This window comes from Panthera leo, chromosome C1, assembly GCF_018350215.1.
Source record: "Panthera leo isolate Ple1 chromosome C1, P.leo_Ple1_pat1.1, whole genome shotgun sequence".
Classification (NCBI taxonomy): Eukaryota; Metazoa; Chordata; class Mammalia; order Carnivora; family Felidae; genus Panthera; species Panthera leo.
In genome coordinates, this window is record NC_056686.1 from 37219960 (window position 1) to 37239003 (window position 19044).

General features: G+C 37.7%; 1 protein-coding gene across 1 annotated transcript in view; it reads left to right on the plus strand.

Moving 5' to 3' along the window:
- The window catches only part of CMPK1 (cytidine/uridine monophosphate kinase 1), a 34114-nt gene extending 16266 nt beyond the window's left edge, over positions 1-17848 (plus strand). The window contains exons 2-6 of the mRNA XM_042951063.1: positions 9909-10055; positions 15094-15246; positions 16482-16558; positions 16803-16899; positions 17651-17848. Of these exons, the coding sequence (XP_042806997.1) occupies positions 9909-10055; positions 15094-15246; positions 16482-16558; positions 16803-16899; positions 17651-17692 (516 nt within the window). The 3' untranslated portion in view covers positions 17693-17848. The remainder of the gene's footprint in view (positions 1-9908; positions 10056-15093; positions 15247-16481; positions 16559-16802; positions 16900-17650) is intronic.
- Positions 17849-19044: the final 1196 nt, after the last annotated feature.

A 19044-nucleotide genomic window follows, 5' to 3' on the forward strand; every position in this document is an offset into this window, starting at 1 on the left:
ATATACAGTGGTATATTTAGTGGTATATTCATATATTGGTGAACATTTTGATTTTCTGTTTACAGATGATGCTTATGTGAACATTCATTTATGTAATGTCTTTGTGTACATGTACAACTATTTCAGTAGCACAACTCCTAGAAATGGACCAGAGGGTATGCAGACTTAAATTTTGATAGATTCTGCTAAATTGCTCTCAAAAAAACCTGAACTAGTTTACACTTCTGCAAAGTATGGTTCCCCCCCACCCCCACCTCCATTCTTGCAAAAGCCAGATATAACAGCCTTTTTATTTTAACCAATCTGATGGGTGGAAAATGAATCACATTGTTTTAATTTAAATTTTCGTGATTACCAGTGAGGTTGAACATCTGTTCTTTTCTTCTTTTCTGTGAATTGTTTATTCTTATCCTTTGCCCATTCCTGTATTTTTTTCTTTATTTGTTAGTGTGATTTTTTAAAGTTTATTTATTTATTTTGAGAGAGACACATGTGTGCATGTGCGCGAGTTAGGGAGGGGCAGAGAAAGGGAGAGAGAGAATCCCAAGCAGGCTCCACGCTGTCAGGACACCCTGACTTGGGGCTCAATCTCACAATCCATGAGATCATGACCTGAGCCGAAATCAAGATTCAGATACTTAACTGACTGAGCCACCCAGGTGCCTGAGTATGATCTCTTTATGTACAGTATATATTACCCTGTCACCTTTGTATGGTGAAAACATTTTCTTCCATGCTCTAGCCTGTTATTTGATTATATTTATGATATCTTTCTTTGTTCATTAAGTGTTTATTATTTATGTTGTCAAACATAAACCTTAACTGGCTTGGTTCTTGTTTTAGAATGCCTTTTTCTATCTCAGGATTATTTTCCTCCAGTACTGTCATAGAGTTTTTTTGCTTGTGTTGTTTTAATTTTGCATATGGTATGATGTGGGTATCTAATTTAATTTTTTCCCAGGGTACCTAGTTGCACAAGTATCATTTATTAAATAGTTCTTTTCTGTGTTGAGTTTTACTCTATGCCAATATGGGGCTCAAACTCACAGCCCCAAGATCAAGAGTTGCACACTGTACCAACTGAGCCAGCCAGGCGCCCCCGCTCCTTGAATTTTAGGTGCTAAGTCTGTCATTTATTGAATATCCATTTATACTTACTTGGCTCTGTTTCTGGACTGTTCACTTTCATTTTTCTGTTTGCCTATTTTTATACTAGTATACTGTTTTAATTACTGTAGTTTTATAATATTTTATGCCACGTGGTGGGACAAGTCCCACTTGTAGTTGTTAAAATTATTTTCAGTTTTGGCCATTCTCTTCTCACATTTACTCTGATAAACTTGAGAATCCGTTCATTAGGTTTCATTAAAAAATCAATTCCAGTTGAATTTTGATTGAGGTTGCAATAAATTCATAGATTAATTTGTGGAATTTTAAAATACTTACAGTATTGCATCTTTTTGTTCAGGAACACAGAAGCAAAGAATGCCTTGTTTGTTTATTTATTTATTAAAAAGATTTTTAAGTCAGTTTTTTGCCCAACATGAGGCTCAAACTCACAACCCCAAGATCAAAGGTCACATGCTCTTTCTTCTGGCTGAGCCAGCGAGGCAGCGCCCCATACCATCTTTTGATAATAATAGTTTCAAGGGTTTCTAATTTCTTTATATAATTTTTACACATTAGTTGTAGGCTTAATCCTAAATTTATGTTTCTATTGCTGTTTTGAATAGGATCTTTTTTAAAATGTGTATTTTCTAATTAGTCATTGCTAGTGGGTTTGAAATTGATCTGTTTGTTTATAAGAAGATAGTAAGCAAGATAAATTCTTGTTGGTTCTCATACATTTTTAAATGTACTCAAATATATCACTGTTGCCATTTGTTGGAGACTGTATTTGAGGCTATTTGCATAGTGGATTGGACTGTCATTTATCATACTATACTTGTTCTATACTTAGTTGTTATTATTATTGCTTTTGTTCCTTTCCTGTGTACATTTCGTATGCTGTTGAGCCAGTTTGGTAGTACTTTTCCTTTGTTGGTATGTAATTTGTTAGGGTAGCCACTGATTATTGTGGACTTTGGAATAACTGGAATGGGATCTGGGAGTTTGCGCTCTCATAGTAGGTCTTGAATCTAGCAATGTTTTTAGGAGTATGTTCTTTAGGAGACACCTCTAGTTGTAATAGCTAATGATACTATGCTGCAGCTGATAGTGTAGTGTAGGTATTATTTCTGGTAATATAAATAATAATTCTGTTTCACAGATGAAGAAACTGAGCTCTAAGGTTACATAAATTTTCCAGTGTCACACAGGGTTGTGAGCGTTTAATTTTAAGACTTGATCCCTTAACTTTCAGTTCGGTGTTCTGAGTACGTGACTTCATGCAAGGTTCTTTTCTTGTGGTTGTTGCTGGATTCTGTATTTCTGTAGCTGCATTTTGCCATTAGTATGGTAATTTTGCAGATGCCCAAATGCTATGTTTGCATATATTATTGAATTCAGAGTTTGTTATCCTTTGCACATTTTACTCAAGTTGATTCGTAAATCCAGATAAATTCTAGCCCTTAAGGAGAACCTGAGCTATTAAAATGTGGTTATTTAAAAACTTTTTTTAATGTTATTTGTTTATTTATTTTTAATTTTTTAATGTTTATTTACTTTTGAGAGAGTGAGAGACAGAGTGCAAGGTGGAGAGGAGCAGAGAGAGAGGGAGGCACAGAATCTGGAGCTGGCTCTAGGCTCTGAGCTGTCAACACAGAGCCCGATGCAGGGCGATGCAGGGCTCAAACTCTCAAATTGCAAGATCATGACCTGAGCTGAAGTCAGATGCTTAACCGACTGAGTCACTCAGGTGCCCCATAATGTTTTTTATTTATTTTTGAGAGAGAGAGACACAGAGTGTCAGCCGGGGAGGGGCAGAGAGAGAGAGAGAGAGACACAGAATCTGAAGTAGGCTCCAGGCTCTGAGCTGTCAGCACAGAGCCCAACGTGGGGCTCAAACTCATGAGCCATGAGATCATGACCTGAGCTGAAGTTGGACGCTTAACCATCTGAGCACTCAGGCACCCCAAAATGTTGTGGTTATTTTGAGTCTTTTTACAAATTGCATTCTCAAGTATCTCTTAGGGTGGCTTTATTACTTTTGGTATTCCCCAGGTAAATGATATTCTGATTTTAATGTTATTTATTTTTTAAAAATAAGAAATACAATTAGGCCTGCTTAATATTTTAAAAACTCTCTTTCCTAAGGTGAAATAGAGAGGCAAGGGCTTCATGTAAGTGGTTTCATTTATGTCCTCCAAGTGTTCTCACAGGAAATGAATTAACTGAACTCTAGGCTCTTAGGCCACCTGCAACAATATTTGGGTTTTAGTGATATGAGTGTGTAGCTTGTAGGCTCTACAGTGACTATAAGAATTGATCATTCAGTTAATAAGATCAGAGAGTGTTTTTTTTTTTTTTAATTTTTCTTCTTAAGGTTTATTTATTTTTGAGACAATGTGGGAGACAGAGTGCAAGCAGCAGAGGGGCAGACAGAGGGAGACACAGAATCCAAAGTGGGCTCCAGGCTCTAAGCTGTCAGCCCAGAGCCTGATGCGGGGCTCGAACTCACGAACTGTGAGATCATGACCTGGGCCGAAGTCGGACGCTCAACCGACTGACCCACCCAGGCGCCCCCAGAGAGTGTTTTCTAAGATTAACAAGACATCTGTACCTATCCATTAATGTTGGAAGTTTTCAAATTACTGCCCCTGAGCTCCTGGAATCCCATGAGGTTTCTGGGCCTGGTCTTCATCTTTGACCATTTTCCATGCCCTTCTAATATAGGGAAGACAGATTGATTCAGAATGAATGAGATGAATAAAAGAAAAATACTGGAAATGACCAACTGGAATGAAATTGGAGTGTGAAAATTCCAATTCACAGTTGCTATAGGGACCATTTGGTATATAAATCAGGTACCCAAATCCTCAGTTATCTGAGGATTTTTGGAAACTGTTAGAGGAATATGCAGGCTTACAGAAATGGGGAAACAGTGTTGGGTGGCTTCACCTTTTTTAATTTATTTTTGGGACAGAGAGAGACAGAGCATGAACGGGGGAGAGGCAGAGAGAGAGGGAGACACAGAATCGGAAACAGGCTCCAGGCTCCGAGCCATCAGCCCAGAGCCCGACGCGGGGCTCGAACTCACAGACCGCGAGATCGTGACCTGGCTGAAGTCAGACGCTTAACTGACTGCGCCACCCAGGCGCCCCAAGTGTTGGGTGGCTTCTAACTCACCTTTGCTCTGAGTTTTGTTTATTGTTCTGTCTTCTTGCACTGCCTCTGAAGAATCAACTTCTTCCCCCAGCAGACAGTGCTGGTAAAGACTGAATTCCTTAGGAAAAGCTATGCAAGATGAAGAATTGTCTTACTGGTTAATCGTACAGCTCAAGTCACTTTAATGTACAAGTCACTATTGCATCCTATTTACTTCCCCTGAAATCAGCACATTGCCTGGCACTTCATAGGCACTCAATAAATATTTATGGATTTAAATTAAGTTCCAAGTATTGCCTGAATTAAGGTTGTCTTCTAGGAAGAGCAAAACATTGAGGAAAATGAATAGTGTTGTAATTGTGTGCAGTTGAATGGATTATATCCCTCTTTTCAGGGTATAAGCTTTTAAAATATCACTCTTTAATTAGAAAAAGAACTATGCTTCATGTTAATTTAAAATCTGTCTGCTAAAGCTTTTTGTTTAAGAAAAGATTTAGCTCAGTTTATAATTTCTGTAGTTTATAGTTAATATGTAGATTTGCAATTAAATAGGCATGGTGAAGTGCAATTCATGCATTTGGAAATACAGCAAGGGCAGACTAAAAATGAGATTGGAAATCTACTAGCAATTTAAATCAACTATTATGCTCAGCATTTCTTGCATGGAACAGTTGTTTTTTTTCCTTTCTTTTAATGCTAACCTTTCTTTAATGGTGATTATCGGAAAGACCCTTTCTCTAACCCTCTATAGGTAAAACTGGAAGGAACCTTAAACATTTGACCAGTTTTAAGCATCTGGGCACTGTGCAGCAGTTTTTACATTCCAAGTAAAGTAAGTTCCCCAAGACTGGCAGATTCTGTTCTTGGAAGGTCCTTATCAGACATCTCATTTAGAGTAATTGGAAAAAGTTCTATTGGAAATGCCTTTGAAATAAATGAGAGCCTTACATAAAGTGTTGCTGGGAGGCTGTAGGCTCTAAAGCTATTGTTTGCAGCAGGCACCAGACTAGTGAGTCTGGATGGCTTGGGATAGTCCTTGAAGCATTTCTGGGTGTGCTGCTGAAGGTACATTGTTGACAGTACAGAACCAAAATTTAGATTTTAAGGGTCACTAATCTTGTAAGGAATGCAAAGTAAACTTAGTCTTAAATGCTTTAAAGATGCATCCACTATTTAAAGGATACCCAGTAATTTTAACTCACACAGTTGCATTAAAAATATATTTGTAGCAGGGCACCTGGGTGGCTCAGTTGGTTGAGCGTCCGACTTCGACTCAGGTCATGATCTCACAGTGCTGACCGCTTGCTTGGAGCCTGGAGCCTGCTTCAGATTCTGTGTCTCCTTCTCTCTGCCCCTCCCCTGCTCACGCTTTGTCTCACTCTGTTTCTCAAAAATAAATATTAAAAAAAATTAAAAATACTAAAAAAAATTAAAAAGATGTGTATGTATATATATACATGTATATGTATATATATACATGTATATATATCCGTATATGTATATTTGTAGCTAATATATCTGCTATGTTCCCTCTCTTGTGAGGCTCAGTCACAGTCTGTGGTACTTTCTAATTGCCACACTAACAGGAGGAGGTGTCTGGCATCTGGATCTCTTCTTGCCTCCAAGGACTTGCCATTTATGCATCATTTTTACCTTGAACTCTTTTTTTTGTTGTGGTTTTGTTTTTTATTGTTTTTTTCGTTGTCTTTGTTCACATAACACCATATTACCTAAATTTAGAAAGAAGGAAAGATGATTGCTAAGAAGGGAGAGAAGTCCATCAAGATGATTGGAGATTTGATACCATAAATTGTCAACCTTCACCTAGTTATAATTACACAGAGTGCCATTCTGTCCTTCTTGAGAACATGGTGCTTTTTTTTTCCCTCCTTCCAAGTCTTAGTATATGGTTTATAAAAATTTATTGAGTTTTCAGTTTCTTAAAGGAGAAAATGAAAGTAAAAAATTTAGACCGTTACTCTAAATGAATTGAGTTTATATATTTGTCACTAGAAAACTATTTTTAGTTGAATAGTAGCTTGTAATTGTATTTATTGTAGTTTATAGTATTTATAACCTGCTGTGGTTTTGAATGTTGTTCTTAAGACTGCAGTTAGTGACCCACTAGGTTTTAATTGCTAGGAAATTCAGAAAATGTGAAAGAGTTTTGGTTAAGCCTGAGAAAAAGCCATTCTTGCTTTCCTCAGAATTGGCATCAGTGACTACTTAATGACAACAGAATGCTTTAAAAACATGCTCTTTAAAGTCTAGCTGTTATTAAAATACCATAATAGCTAGTATGTAAGTGATAGTTGCTTTTTGTTGTAGAAACTCTGTGGTAAGAGGAAAGCTTCAGCAAAATCCTTAAGAAAAATATAGTATAAAAAAGTGGTAAATAGAGGATTTTTAAAGATGGAATGTGAATGAACAGTAGGAAGACACATGTATAGATTTGACATCGTTCTAATTTAAATTCCTTGTTTCCTTAGACTTTGCAGATAAGGTTTTCTCTCTTTTTGACCAACTGTGTGTGATTTTTTTTTTTTTAAATATCATTTGTATACTTCAGTTTACAACTAGTTTCTCTTTTAAAAAAGTGATATGCCAAAACCTACTTTAATGCAATATAGAGCTTGCAAATTTGAGTGCTCCAGTGTCAGGAAATAAACACTGTATATACTAATTTCTAAATTGCTAGCTGGGCTTCTAAATGTATGTTGTTCATGCAGCAGAGGCAATCTGTACAGACCGATCTGTGTGGTTTGTGTTTCACTAAGCATTTGCCATTGTTTAGTACTGTTTGTCTCTGCATTTATTCAATATTACCATATGCTATAATCTCTAGGCCAGATGAGAACATCCAGCAAGCATAGACTTCCAAGCAGAAAACAAAGTAAACTGTAGGAAATGGGACTGCTATAAAATTTTATGGACACTAGTTGCAAACTGCTTTTTGAAAATTGTAATAGTGAGTGGGAAAGTGGGTCACGCCTCATTTTTTTTATAAGGCCTTTTCTACAACACCCATTTTCAGAAGTTTGCTTATGCTTGGTGATCAAAATAGGCATTTAAAAATGGTGTGTGGAAATAATTTTAAAATAACAGTTTAAATAAACATTTTGTATTTCCATTTTCTGTAAACGATGGGAGGGTTTTTTTTTCTTTAAACCCTATTATAACAACTAAATACACTTTTGATTATTCTAATGGTAGGGACTGTGTGACTAAGAGACATGAGTGACACTGCAGTTTTGTTTATTCTCCTCCAACTTTATGCCCAATTTTAGTCAGCAAATAAACTATTTAGAGTTTGTTTTCCTTTGCTGACTACCTTACTGCTAGCTTAGAACTAGTTCGGCAAGAGTAAGTTTAGCCAACAATGTTTGGAAATAGAAAAGGGGTAAAGAATGTAAGCCTTCTGTAATCCAAAAAAAGAAGACTCACCATAACCTGGGTAATTGAGAGAGTTTTTATGAGTGCAATTGAAACATTGTACTTTATTTATTTTTTATTTTTTTTAATGTTTATTTATTATTGAGAGATAGAGACAGAGCATGAGCATGGGAGGGGCAGAGAGAGGAGGAGACACAGAATCTGAAGGAGGCTCCAGGCTCTGAGGTGTTAGCACAGAGCCCGACACGGGGCTCGAGCTCACAAACCCAGCGAGATCATGACCTGAGCTGAAGTCAGACCTTAACCGACTGAGCCACCTAGGTGCCCCGAAACATTGTACTTTAAAAGTAGGAGGTGGGATTGTAGGCTTCCTCAAATCTTAATGTTGGAATTAAAGATAAATTTAAGATCTTAAACGTTTATTGCACACTTAAGTATGCATGAGATAAAGTCTCATTTAGGGAGTCTTAAGAATTTGGGGAGAGATGATTTTTGTAACCAAAAATTGAATATAGTTCTGAATGCCCTGATATTTGAGAGTAAAAACGTTGTAAAAATAGATTTTAGGGGTACCTGGGTGGCCCAGTAAGCGTCCCGACTCTTGATTTCTGCTCAGGTTATGATCTCATGGGTTTGTGGGATGGAGCTCCGTGTTGGGCTCTGCGCTGACTGTGGAGCCTGCTTGGGATTCTCTCTCTCCTCCTCTCTCTGCCCCTCCTTACACTCACATGGTCTCTCTCTCTCTCAAAATAAATAAATAAAAACTAAAAAAAAAAAAAAAAAAGATTCTGTAGTTCTTTTGACTTAATAAAAGGGAATGTATATGTTCATGTAGAGGAAGAAGCTTTTCATTATTCAGAATGGTCTCTTAGATCAGCATTGTTTTCTCATTCCAGTCATAGGGAAATGGCAGAGCAATACCGTAGCTTTTTTGTTGTTGTTTTTTGGTTTTTTTGTTTATTTATTTTGAGAGACAGAGCAGAGGAGAGGCAGAGAGAGAATCCCAGGCAGTCTCCGTGCTGTTAGGGCAGAGCCTGAAGCCTGATGCGGGGCTTGAACTCATGAACTGTGAGGTCATGACCTGACCTGAGCTGAAAGCAAGAGTCGGACACTTAACCGACTGAACCGCCCAGGCGCCCACAATACTGTAGCATTTTATATGACTTAATTCAACTACTACCCTGTACCCTGCACCTAGTGCATCATTTATAAGTCCTACATAATAATGATCGTCACAGTCATAATTATACTACTGACTTTTCGTTGGCTAGTCATAGCTATTACCTCAGTTAAGCTTCTTGATTGGTCTTTCTATAAAAACCATCAAAATGAGTACATATGCATGTGTGGGTGTTTGTGTACACACATATAAAATGGTGTACATATAATATAAAAAATGCTTCTAGCTTATTTAAGATAAGTATCTTCATAATAGCAATGAAGTAATTGGTGACTTTTATCCCCTGCTATGTGCAGGCTTTTTGGTAGGCAATGTATATACATTATCTTATTTAGCCATAACTTATAAAATAGCTATGTGTATTCCCAATTTACAGATGAGACCTCTAGTTGCAACTAGAGGAGGAAGAGGCAGTGGACTTTGAAGAAAGGTAAGGAAGGTACTGGTCTAGGTAGAGAGACAGTGATACAGTGATAGGTAGAGAAGGCTCTATTTGATTAATGTGACCACTCTCGAAGCTAATTTTGTGTAGGAGGTAGGACTTGTGCTATTTACTGAGAAAGGGAACAGACCAGAAGAATGGGGTTAGTGTAAATGCTGATGAGTTCAGTTTAGGTGTGTTGAGTTTAAGGAACGGAAGTAGAGATTTTGTAGAAGGTGGATACAGCCAACACTGGTAGGATTTTTTATTTTTATTTTTTTTGCCTTGAATTGTATAGGTTTTTGTTATGCATTTTTGAACATTATTAATGACATTTAAACTTTGTGTTTTGTGAGGGATTATAATAAAATGTTAATGCCTTGAATAGTTACACAAATTCCTGGATGATTTTGTGGTGTGTGAACATTGTAGCCACCATGCCCTACCAGGTTAAGAGTATTTTTTAAGCAAATTTGATTGTATGAAATCTCTTTAAATGTTTAACAATTATTTGTTTAATGTACAAGCAAAGCTTATTTATTGTAGAAAAATTAGAATATAGAAATTAACATGAAGGAAAAAAATTGATAGTCCTGTCATTGGGTTGAATATATTCTAATTTTTTTCCCTATGTGTTGTTCCTTTCAGAAATATGGCTACACACACCTTTCTGCAGGAGAACTCCTTCGTGATGAAAGGAAGAACCCAGATTCACAGTATGGTGAACTCATTGAAAAGTACATTAAAGATGGAAAGATTGTGCCAGTTGAGATAACCATCAGTTTGTTAAAGAGGGTAAGGAGTGAATGCCAACCAGTTCAAACCAGCAAGGAAATGAGAAAGTAAATCTACCTTTCCTTTGAGTAATGAAAAAAAATGAGAGTACTAAATTTCTTGCTTGTGGTAGGTGGTCACGGTGTTTGAGAATGGCAGAACTAGAAATTCTACTTTTCACCTGGGAAGAAATTGGACAGTAGCAAGCATTCTCTGCCTAGAACTAGGATCAGCTACAGCTGAACATCCATATGTGTGTACTTGATCCTTCCCCAACGTGCAGAAATTGTCTCACTTCCATTTCTGTCTTCTTCCTTTCTTCCTTCCCCTCCTCTTCTTCCTTCCCCACGTCCTTTCCCTTTTCTGTTTTCTTGTAAGCCTTCTTTCTTCCTTCCTTCATTCTCCCCCTTCCTTTTTTTCCTGCTTCCCATGACCCTCTCATTGTTGCCGGTCTCTCAATTTCGATGTTTCCTTTTCTGGTGAATGTGTCACCATCTTCAGTGTGAAATGCCAAGATTAATAGCTATGAAATTATAATATGTCCCATCTTAAAAACAGAGATCTTGGATTTACATGGTAACTCTCCACTATAGCTTGCTTGCTTTCTTTCTTTCTTTCTTTCTTTCTTTCTTTCTTTCTTTTTTAATATATGAAATTTACTGTCAAATTGGTTTCCATACAACACCCAGTGCTCATCCCAAAAGGTGCCCTCCTCAATACCCATCACCCACCCTCCCCTCCCTCCCACCACCCATCAACCCTCAGTTTGTTCTCAGTTTTTAACAGTCTCTTATGCTTTGGCTCTCTCCCACTCTAACCTCTTTTTTTTTTTTTTTTTTTCCTTCCCCTCCCCCATGGGTTTCTGTTACGTTTCTCAGGATCCACATAGGAGTGAAACCATATGGTATCTGTCTTTCTCTGTATGGCTTATTTCACTTAGCATCACACTCTCCAGTTCCATCCACGTTGCTACAAAAGGCCATATTTCATTTTTTCTCATTGCCACATAGTATTCCATTGTGTATATAAACCACAATTTCTTTATCCATTCATCAGTTGATGGACATTTAGGCTCTTTCCGTAATTTGGCTATTGTTGAGAGTGCTGCTGTAAACATTGGGGTACAAGTGCCCCTATGCATCAGTACTCCTGTATCCCTTGGATAAATTCCTAGCAGTGCTATTGCTGGGTCATAGGGTAGGTCTATTTTTAATTTTCTGAGGAACCTCCACACTGCTTTCCAGAGCGGCTGCACCAATTTGCATTCCCACCAACAGTGCAAGAGGGTTCCCGTTTCTCCACATCCTCTCCAGCATCTATAGTCTCCTGATTTGTTCATTTTGGCCACTCTGACTGGCGTGAGGTGATATCTGAGTGTGGTTTTGATTTGTATTTCCCTGATAAGGAGCGACGTTGAACATCTTTTCATGTTCCACTATAGATTTCTAAGACTATTTATTAACAGGTTTTTTCATATATAAGAAATAGTGAAGGAGAAATGCAAGAGTGAGAACAGTAAGAAATAGTTGAAGCCCAATGGAAAAGAGATATCTGAGCACCAGGACAGAACCACAGAACCTTGAGGATGAGGAGTAGTGGCTCATTTACACACATTCTTACCTTTTGTTTCAGAGATGGGAGTAACCTGCTTCCACTCCAGAGTGTATCCTCCCCTATTCTCTGGATTTAATGCCTTTTTCTCCACTTTATCACTAAGCACTGTAAAAAAGTGGTCTGCATTTTTCACTTTTTTACTTCCTACTCTTCAACCCTTTGGAGTCAGGTACTGTTTCCATCTTCACTGAAACGATTCTTGCTGTTGTTACCAATGTTCTTCCTTATCAAATCTAGGGGATATTTGTAGTCGTTTTTCTCATAGCAATTAACTCTATTCATATCTTCTCAAACCTTCTTTGTTCTCTGTGATACCATTTTTTTTTATTCTTTCCTACTTCAGTGGCTGTTGTTTCTTTTTTTTTTTTTAATTTTTTTTTTTTCAACGTTTTTTATTTATTTTTGGGACAGAGAGAGACAGAGCATGAACGGGGGAGGGGCAGAAAGAGAGGGAGACACAGAATCGGAAACAGGCTCCAGGCTCCGAGCCATCAGCCCAGAGCCTGACGCGGGGCTCGAACTCACGGACCGCGAGATGGTGACCTGGCTGAAGTCGGACGCTTAACCGACTGCGCCACCCAGGCGCCCCCAGTGGCTGTTGTTTCTTATGTTTCCTTTGATAGCTCATCTTCTGCAAGTTTCTAAACCATGATGCTTCTCAGGGTTTTATCCTTGGTTCTCCTATCCTTTTATATATTTCGTGATGGATGGTTTTAGCCATGCCCAAGGCTGTCACTGTGCTAATAAATGCTAAAACCTACAGCACTGGCACACATCTTTTTTTCTGAACTCCAGACCTATATTTCTGACTACTAGACATCCATCTGAATATTTGACAAGTATCTCAGCGTTATCAGCATAACCTCTAGAATGTGATCACCTTTTATTTCTTGTCCTGGTCAATGGTTCTGCCATCTGTGCAGCTGCCCAAGCCAGAAACCTGGGGCCATCCTGTATTTTCCACCTCTTCTTCACTTTCCCAAATCCATTCAGTGAGCACATCTTCCAGTGACTTTCCTTTTTTTAAGTTTATTTATTTATTTTGAGAGAGCAAGAGAGAGTGCAAGTGGTGAAGGAGCTGAGATAGGGAGATACAGAATCCCAAACAGGCTCCATGCTGCACCGTCAGTGCAGGGCCTGATGCGGGACTTGAACTCATGAACCGTAATCATGACTTGAGCCGAAACCAAGAGTCAGATGCTTAACTGACTGAGCCATCCAGGCACCCCGATTATCTTCCTCTTAACCCTCTTTGACTTAGTCTGTTTTCTCTATTACTACTGTCACCTTAGTTCAGATCCTCTTTTTCTTACCTGGACCATTATTGGAGCCTCCTCATGAGTCTTTGCCTTTAATCCATGCTTGTCCCCTTCTAGCTTGTCCTTCATGGTACAGTCAAGGTGATTTTTTTCCAGAAGGTGATGTAAGCATATTCTTTTGCTTAAAAGTCCTTAGTGGTCCTCTGTTGCTTCCAGGATAAAAACCAGTTCCTTAGTGTGACATAATAAGTTCTTCATTAATCTTGCCCCTACCTACTTTCTAGTCCTATCTCCCACTACTCTCTACATGTGTCCTAATATTCAACTGTCTCAGCTTACTTCAGATTCATCAAAGCTTTTATGCTTTCTCATTTCTGAGCCTTTATCTATCCAGTTTACACTCTTTGGAGTACCTTGATCCCTGTCTGCTTGCCACTTCATTATTTAGGACTCCATGGCCACCTACCTGGTAAAGCTCTCTCTAGCAGTTTCCCAGGTAGTTTGTGCTTAATTTCTTTGTTTTATCATAGCATCCTTTCATACCTCATCATAGGACTTAGCACATTTACTTACACACACCTGCTGAACTATGAGCCCCCAGGAGCCATGAGTTTGCTCTTCATGTTCCCTGGTTATAGGCCTTGAGTAAATGTATGTGATGGTGGAATATTGATGCACCTCTTCAGGTATCTTCCACTACCATAATTGGGGTAGAAATGATATAGCAGGGGCCCAAAAACATTCTGTGATAGTTTTGTATTATTGGAGAATATTGGAAAAGCTAGATGATGGGACAAAGCCAACCCTCAGACAAAGAAAGGAATTAGGGGGCCTGACAGCCCTCGCTCTTTTTTAAGAACTAGGAAACAGTTTGAGCACTGAGGGGACTAGATGTTGGTGTCTGGAATAGAGGCTGCTCTGGAGTTGGTCAAAGTCATGTGTCAGCGTGTACCCAATGGGGGCTGGCAGTGGTGAGGATTTGGAGACTAGAGATCTGCATCTCCTGTCACATATTGTTACATTGTGCCCAAATTCACACTGGCACAGGATGGTGAAACGTGCTGCTCTTGCTATCTTTCTTGAGTCTGTTCTTTCCTCTGCTACCTGTGTTTTGGGTAGCTTAATTAGCTTTAGTTGAAAAAACTATTAACTTTATACTAATAATTAATGCTGGCAATCTCTTTATATTTGTCCAAGGATTTTTTGCAATTGGACTTGAATTATTGCAGAGAATCTTAATTCCTGAAGAAGTAGCATTCTTCTTAGCACAGCAAAAATGACTTGGGAGAGAGGAGAGGAAGGAATAGGGTCTCTGGTGGCTAGAGCAAAGATACTGGTTAATGCCTATTTTCTTTTTGCTGTTTATAACTTTGTGAATCTATATGTGAAAGTAATATATGCTTACTGTAGAAAATTCAGAAACTGCACGAAAAAGAAACTGTGTGTATGTCTATTAATACGTATAAATGGGGAAGGGGTATATACCATAACTCCACCAACTTGAGGTGACCGTGTTACTACACTGGATCATCTTTTTTTTTTTTTTTTTTTTTTTTTTAATTTATAACCTAAAAAAATTAAAGAAAAAATTTTTTAACACTTCATTTATTTTTGAGAGAGAGAGAGACAGCGTGAGCGGGGGAAGGTCAGAGAGAGAGGGAGACACAGAATGCAAAGCACACTCCAGGCTCTGAGCTGTCAGCACAGAGCCCGACGCGGGGTTCAAACCCCCGATGCGGGGCTCGAACCCACAAGCTGTGAGATCATGACCTGAGCTGAAATCGGATGCTTAACTGACGGAGCCACCCAGGCGCCACCCCCGCTTCCAAAATTTTTTTAATGTTTATTTATTTTTGAGAGAAAGAATGAAAGTGGGGAAGGGGCAGAGAGTGAGGGAGACAGAATCCGAGCTGTCAGCACAGAGCCCAATGCAGGGCTCAAACTCATGAACTGCCAGATTATGACTGGAGCCAAAGTCGGACGCTTCACCAACTGAGCCACCCAGGAGCCCTGCCTGATCATCTCCTTTAAGTCTTGTTGTTGTTTTTTTCCCCCATGCGCCCTCCACTCTACTCATGATTTGAAGAATAATAATAACAAAGCAAACACTCATATATCCCCCCCCTTCCTTAAGAAGTTGTATTTTGTTAATGTTATATTGAACCTAAATCTTCCTTTTCTTTTAGGAAATGGATAAGACAATGGCTGCCAATGCTCAGAAGAATAAATTCTTGATTGATGGGTTTCCAAGAAATCAAGACAACCTTCAAGGTTGGAATAAGACCATGGATGGGAAGGCAGATGTGTCTTTTGTTCTGTTTTTTGACTGTAATAATGAGGTAATGAAGACCTTCATCTGCCCACATGGGGTTTAACCAACTGATGGTCAACTATTAAAAAAAAACAAAGTGATTTTTTACTTATATTTTATATCAGCAGCAGTATTGCTTTGAACTGGTAAATTGGTTGGATGGAACAGCACTGTATTGCTGTTGGACTATTAGAAACTATTTGGCATCAGCAACCTGTGGACCTAAAATTTGCTTTATTTTCAAAATAGCAGTACTGTGTTTTAAGAATTGACTTGTACAATAATGTTAGGTAATGAAACTGCAGTGTTACCTCGTAGGTATGCACTCTTATCAGAGAGTATCTTGCCTTAGGACGTTAGGACAACATTTTTGGGAAGTTGGGAAAACTTTCTATTTTTAAAGAAACATACAAGATAGCTTGATTTGTCTTCTAAGAGTGAAATGATCTTGCAAAAAGCAGGAAAGCGTTCTTTTTCTTTCTGGCACTTCTAATAACATACCCAGACATACCTTTGAATAACCAAATTTCTCAGAGTCATTTAATTAAAAGGCCTGACTGTTTAACAGCTGCAGTAGAACTTCATTAAATTAATGCCAACAGCCTGGAAGAATAAGAATCTAAAGAACTGCCTTGAAGGAAGTTGGCTATTCTTGGGCTGAATTGCAAATGTGCCTCTGGTGGAGAGGCTTGCTGCAGCCTTTGAGTTGTTTTAAAATGTAACTCTCTTTTTCCAACCCCCAAAAATATGTTTTCACTTATTCTTCAAAGTTGACTTTAGAATGTTACCACAGCTTTATAACTAAGGAATGTTTATTCACGATTAACAAGGGATACTTTATTCAAATGCAAATATGTTGACTCTTAAATATTTGGATATTTATGGAATTATCAAAAAGTAAGCAAAATGGAACAAAGTTTGAGGCATGTAATTGATACCTAATAAGTTAATAATATATCCTGGATGGAAGCATACACATACAGATCTTCTTTTTATTGCGGTTTAAAAAAAAGTACACAGGAAAAACTGAGTCATGAATGAATTCTTATTATGCTCTGTGCTTATTTAACCTAGTTTATATAAATTGAACCACATGTTTAAATTTAAAAGGACTTTGCATGTTGATTAATGAATTAGACAAATTAGTTTTAATGTAGGGTTTTTTTGTGATCTCTTCAAACTTTGTTCTCATTCAGGTTAAAAGAATGGCAAATGTGAAATTCACATCTTTTTTTTTTTTGTACTATTTATTTCTCTTTCTAGATCTGTATTGAACGGTGTCTTGAGAGGGGAAAGAGTAGTGGTAGAAGTGATGACAACAGAGAGAGCTTGGAAAAGAGGTACTTTGCAGACTTTACACATCACCACCTTGGGCTCATTTTGGAACTTGAGTCACAGATTAAATACCTGCCTCATTTTGGTCCAGAAAAAGAAACTGGCATGCTTAAATATGTAAATTGTGTGGTCTAAGGAGATGGTAAGGGAGTCGGTTGGGTTGGGTCTGGGTTGTGCTCTGAGCTGTTCCGTAACGTGGGGGAGAGTGGGTGGATGCTTAGAACCTTGCAATATGTGCTGCTTTTGCAGAATTCAGACCTATCTTCAGTCAACAAAGCCAATTATTGACTTATATGAAGAAATGGGGAAAGTCAAGAAAATAGATGCCTCTAAGTCTGTTGATGAAGTGAGTATCCCTAGCTTGCCTTAAAAGAAAAGTCCAGTAAAAATGTGATTTGGGGGACAAGGGATAGGTAGGCAGGAGAAAAAGAAGTATGACAGATTAGTTTGTTTGCTTTTCAAGACCTGGGAGACTAAGTGAAAAATGAGATTTTTTTTCTCCTTTTTTGAATAGAGTCTAAAATAGATTTTACAACTTCAGACTTGTTCTTCCTAAGAAGTGGGTGGTTTATTAATTCCAAACCTCTTTTCTCAAGCACTGGAAAATTGGCATTTTGAGAACTGTGATTTGGACCACATTCATCTTTTAAAATCTCTAATGTGAATGGCGAGTCCTCTAGAGCAAGGGCCCCAGGCAGCTTCCATCTCTTCGTCACAGAGCACAGAGCCCCAGGGGCGCAGGGCTTCCGCGCCCAGCCCTTCCCTCCCACTCTGTAAAAATCCTGATCTCTAAACTGCTGTGCAAGCCCTCAGTGCCCAGCAGCTCTTTTCTAGTGTCTCTCTCTCTCTATTTTTTTATTTTTTTATTTTTTAAATGTTTTTTTATTTTTGAGAGAGAGAGAGAGAGACAGACAGACAGACAAAGCACGAGCTGGGGAGAGGTCCAAAGGAAAATAGATGAAACCAAGGAATTAATGTATTTTTTTAAATGATACATCTTGAAAATTAATAAAAAAAAGGACTTCTAAACAGGAACTTAGCCATATAGTATTTTAATAATACTTCCTTTTTAAATTACTACTCTTTGTCCTTTACAGGTTTTTGATGAAGTTGTGAAGATTTTTGACAAAGAAGGCTAACTCTAAACCTGAAAGCATCCTTGAAATCATGCTTGAATATTGCTTTGATAGCTGCTATTACAACCCCTTTTTAAGGCAATTTTAATCTTTCATAATTACATCTCAATGAATGGCTGGAAAGTATGTAGTAAGACAGATTAAATTTTTTATCTTCAATTTTTCTGGTTACAGGAGTAGACAGTGAATTCGGGTCTAACTTCATCTTAGCTATGGTGCTCACAAAACAAAGAAGGATATCAGCTAGTTCTTTGTTTTTCCTCAAAAAGCATATCCCTTTTATAGTGTGTGCCTTCTGTGAGCAAAACTCTGTAGTCTGTGTGTATATCCCTTTAGTAATTACAACATGTTAAGATTAGGGATTCCCCACTTCCTTGTTTTCTTGTAGGTTTTACATTTCCAACCTGTTAAGCGAATTTGTGGACCAAATTCCAAAGGAACTTTTTGTGTAGTCAGTTCTTGCAAAATGTGTTTGGTAAACAAACTCATAAAATGAATTCCTAGAAGTGTTTTAGTATTTATCAAATAACTGACCATTTCCTACAGAAAGATAAGAAAACTTAAGGCTTTGTTTTATTACAACTTATACAAAGTTGTATGACAAGGCATCTTCTTTGCTTCCAGGGATTGGGATGGGGTCGCTGGGGGTTCAGAGCCTGGGAAAATTGTCAGCTTTATTCTGACATAAATCTGAGGGTAAGGGGCAGGATCACATCAAATGACATGTGTTCCTGTGCTCTATTATATAGTGTTATTATTATTAATGATTAAACTGATCTTAACAAAATTCCTAGCAGGGGAACCTTGAAATGCATGTACTGGGTTTATGGTAAAATGATTTGGTTAGCATTTTAATAACATTTCATTCAGAGTTTTTTGTTTTTATTTGTTTTCTAGATTAAATGTAGGGTTGGTATGAAGTAAAAAAAAATCTAATGGCTAAATTTCCCATTTGTGTTTATTTTCTTGAATACTTTTTTTTTTCAGTTATTTAAGGACATTTAAAAATCATTGCACTTTGGTCAGAAAAATAATAAATATATCTTATAAATGTTTGATTTCCTTCCTGGCTACTTTTATTTAGTAAATTCTTTTTTGGCATCATGTTGAAGCATTGAAAGGTACAGAATTTTAAAAAGGCTATTTTAAAAAGGCTATCGAGTCCAAAGGAATTTTCCCTTAAATCCATTCTTCCTTTAAAAAATCTCTGAGAAATTTGTGTTCCCCTTTCTTATCTTTTTCTGCCATTACTAATGAAGAGTTATTTCCAAGGTTCTTCATGTGAGATTTATTAAAATGTTTCTCATTTTTAGCACTTATACTGTTTGGTATACAGGGTTAAATAGGGTAAGGAA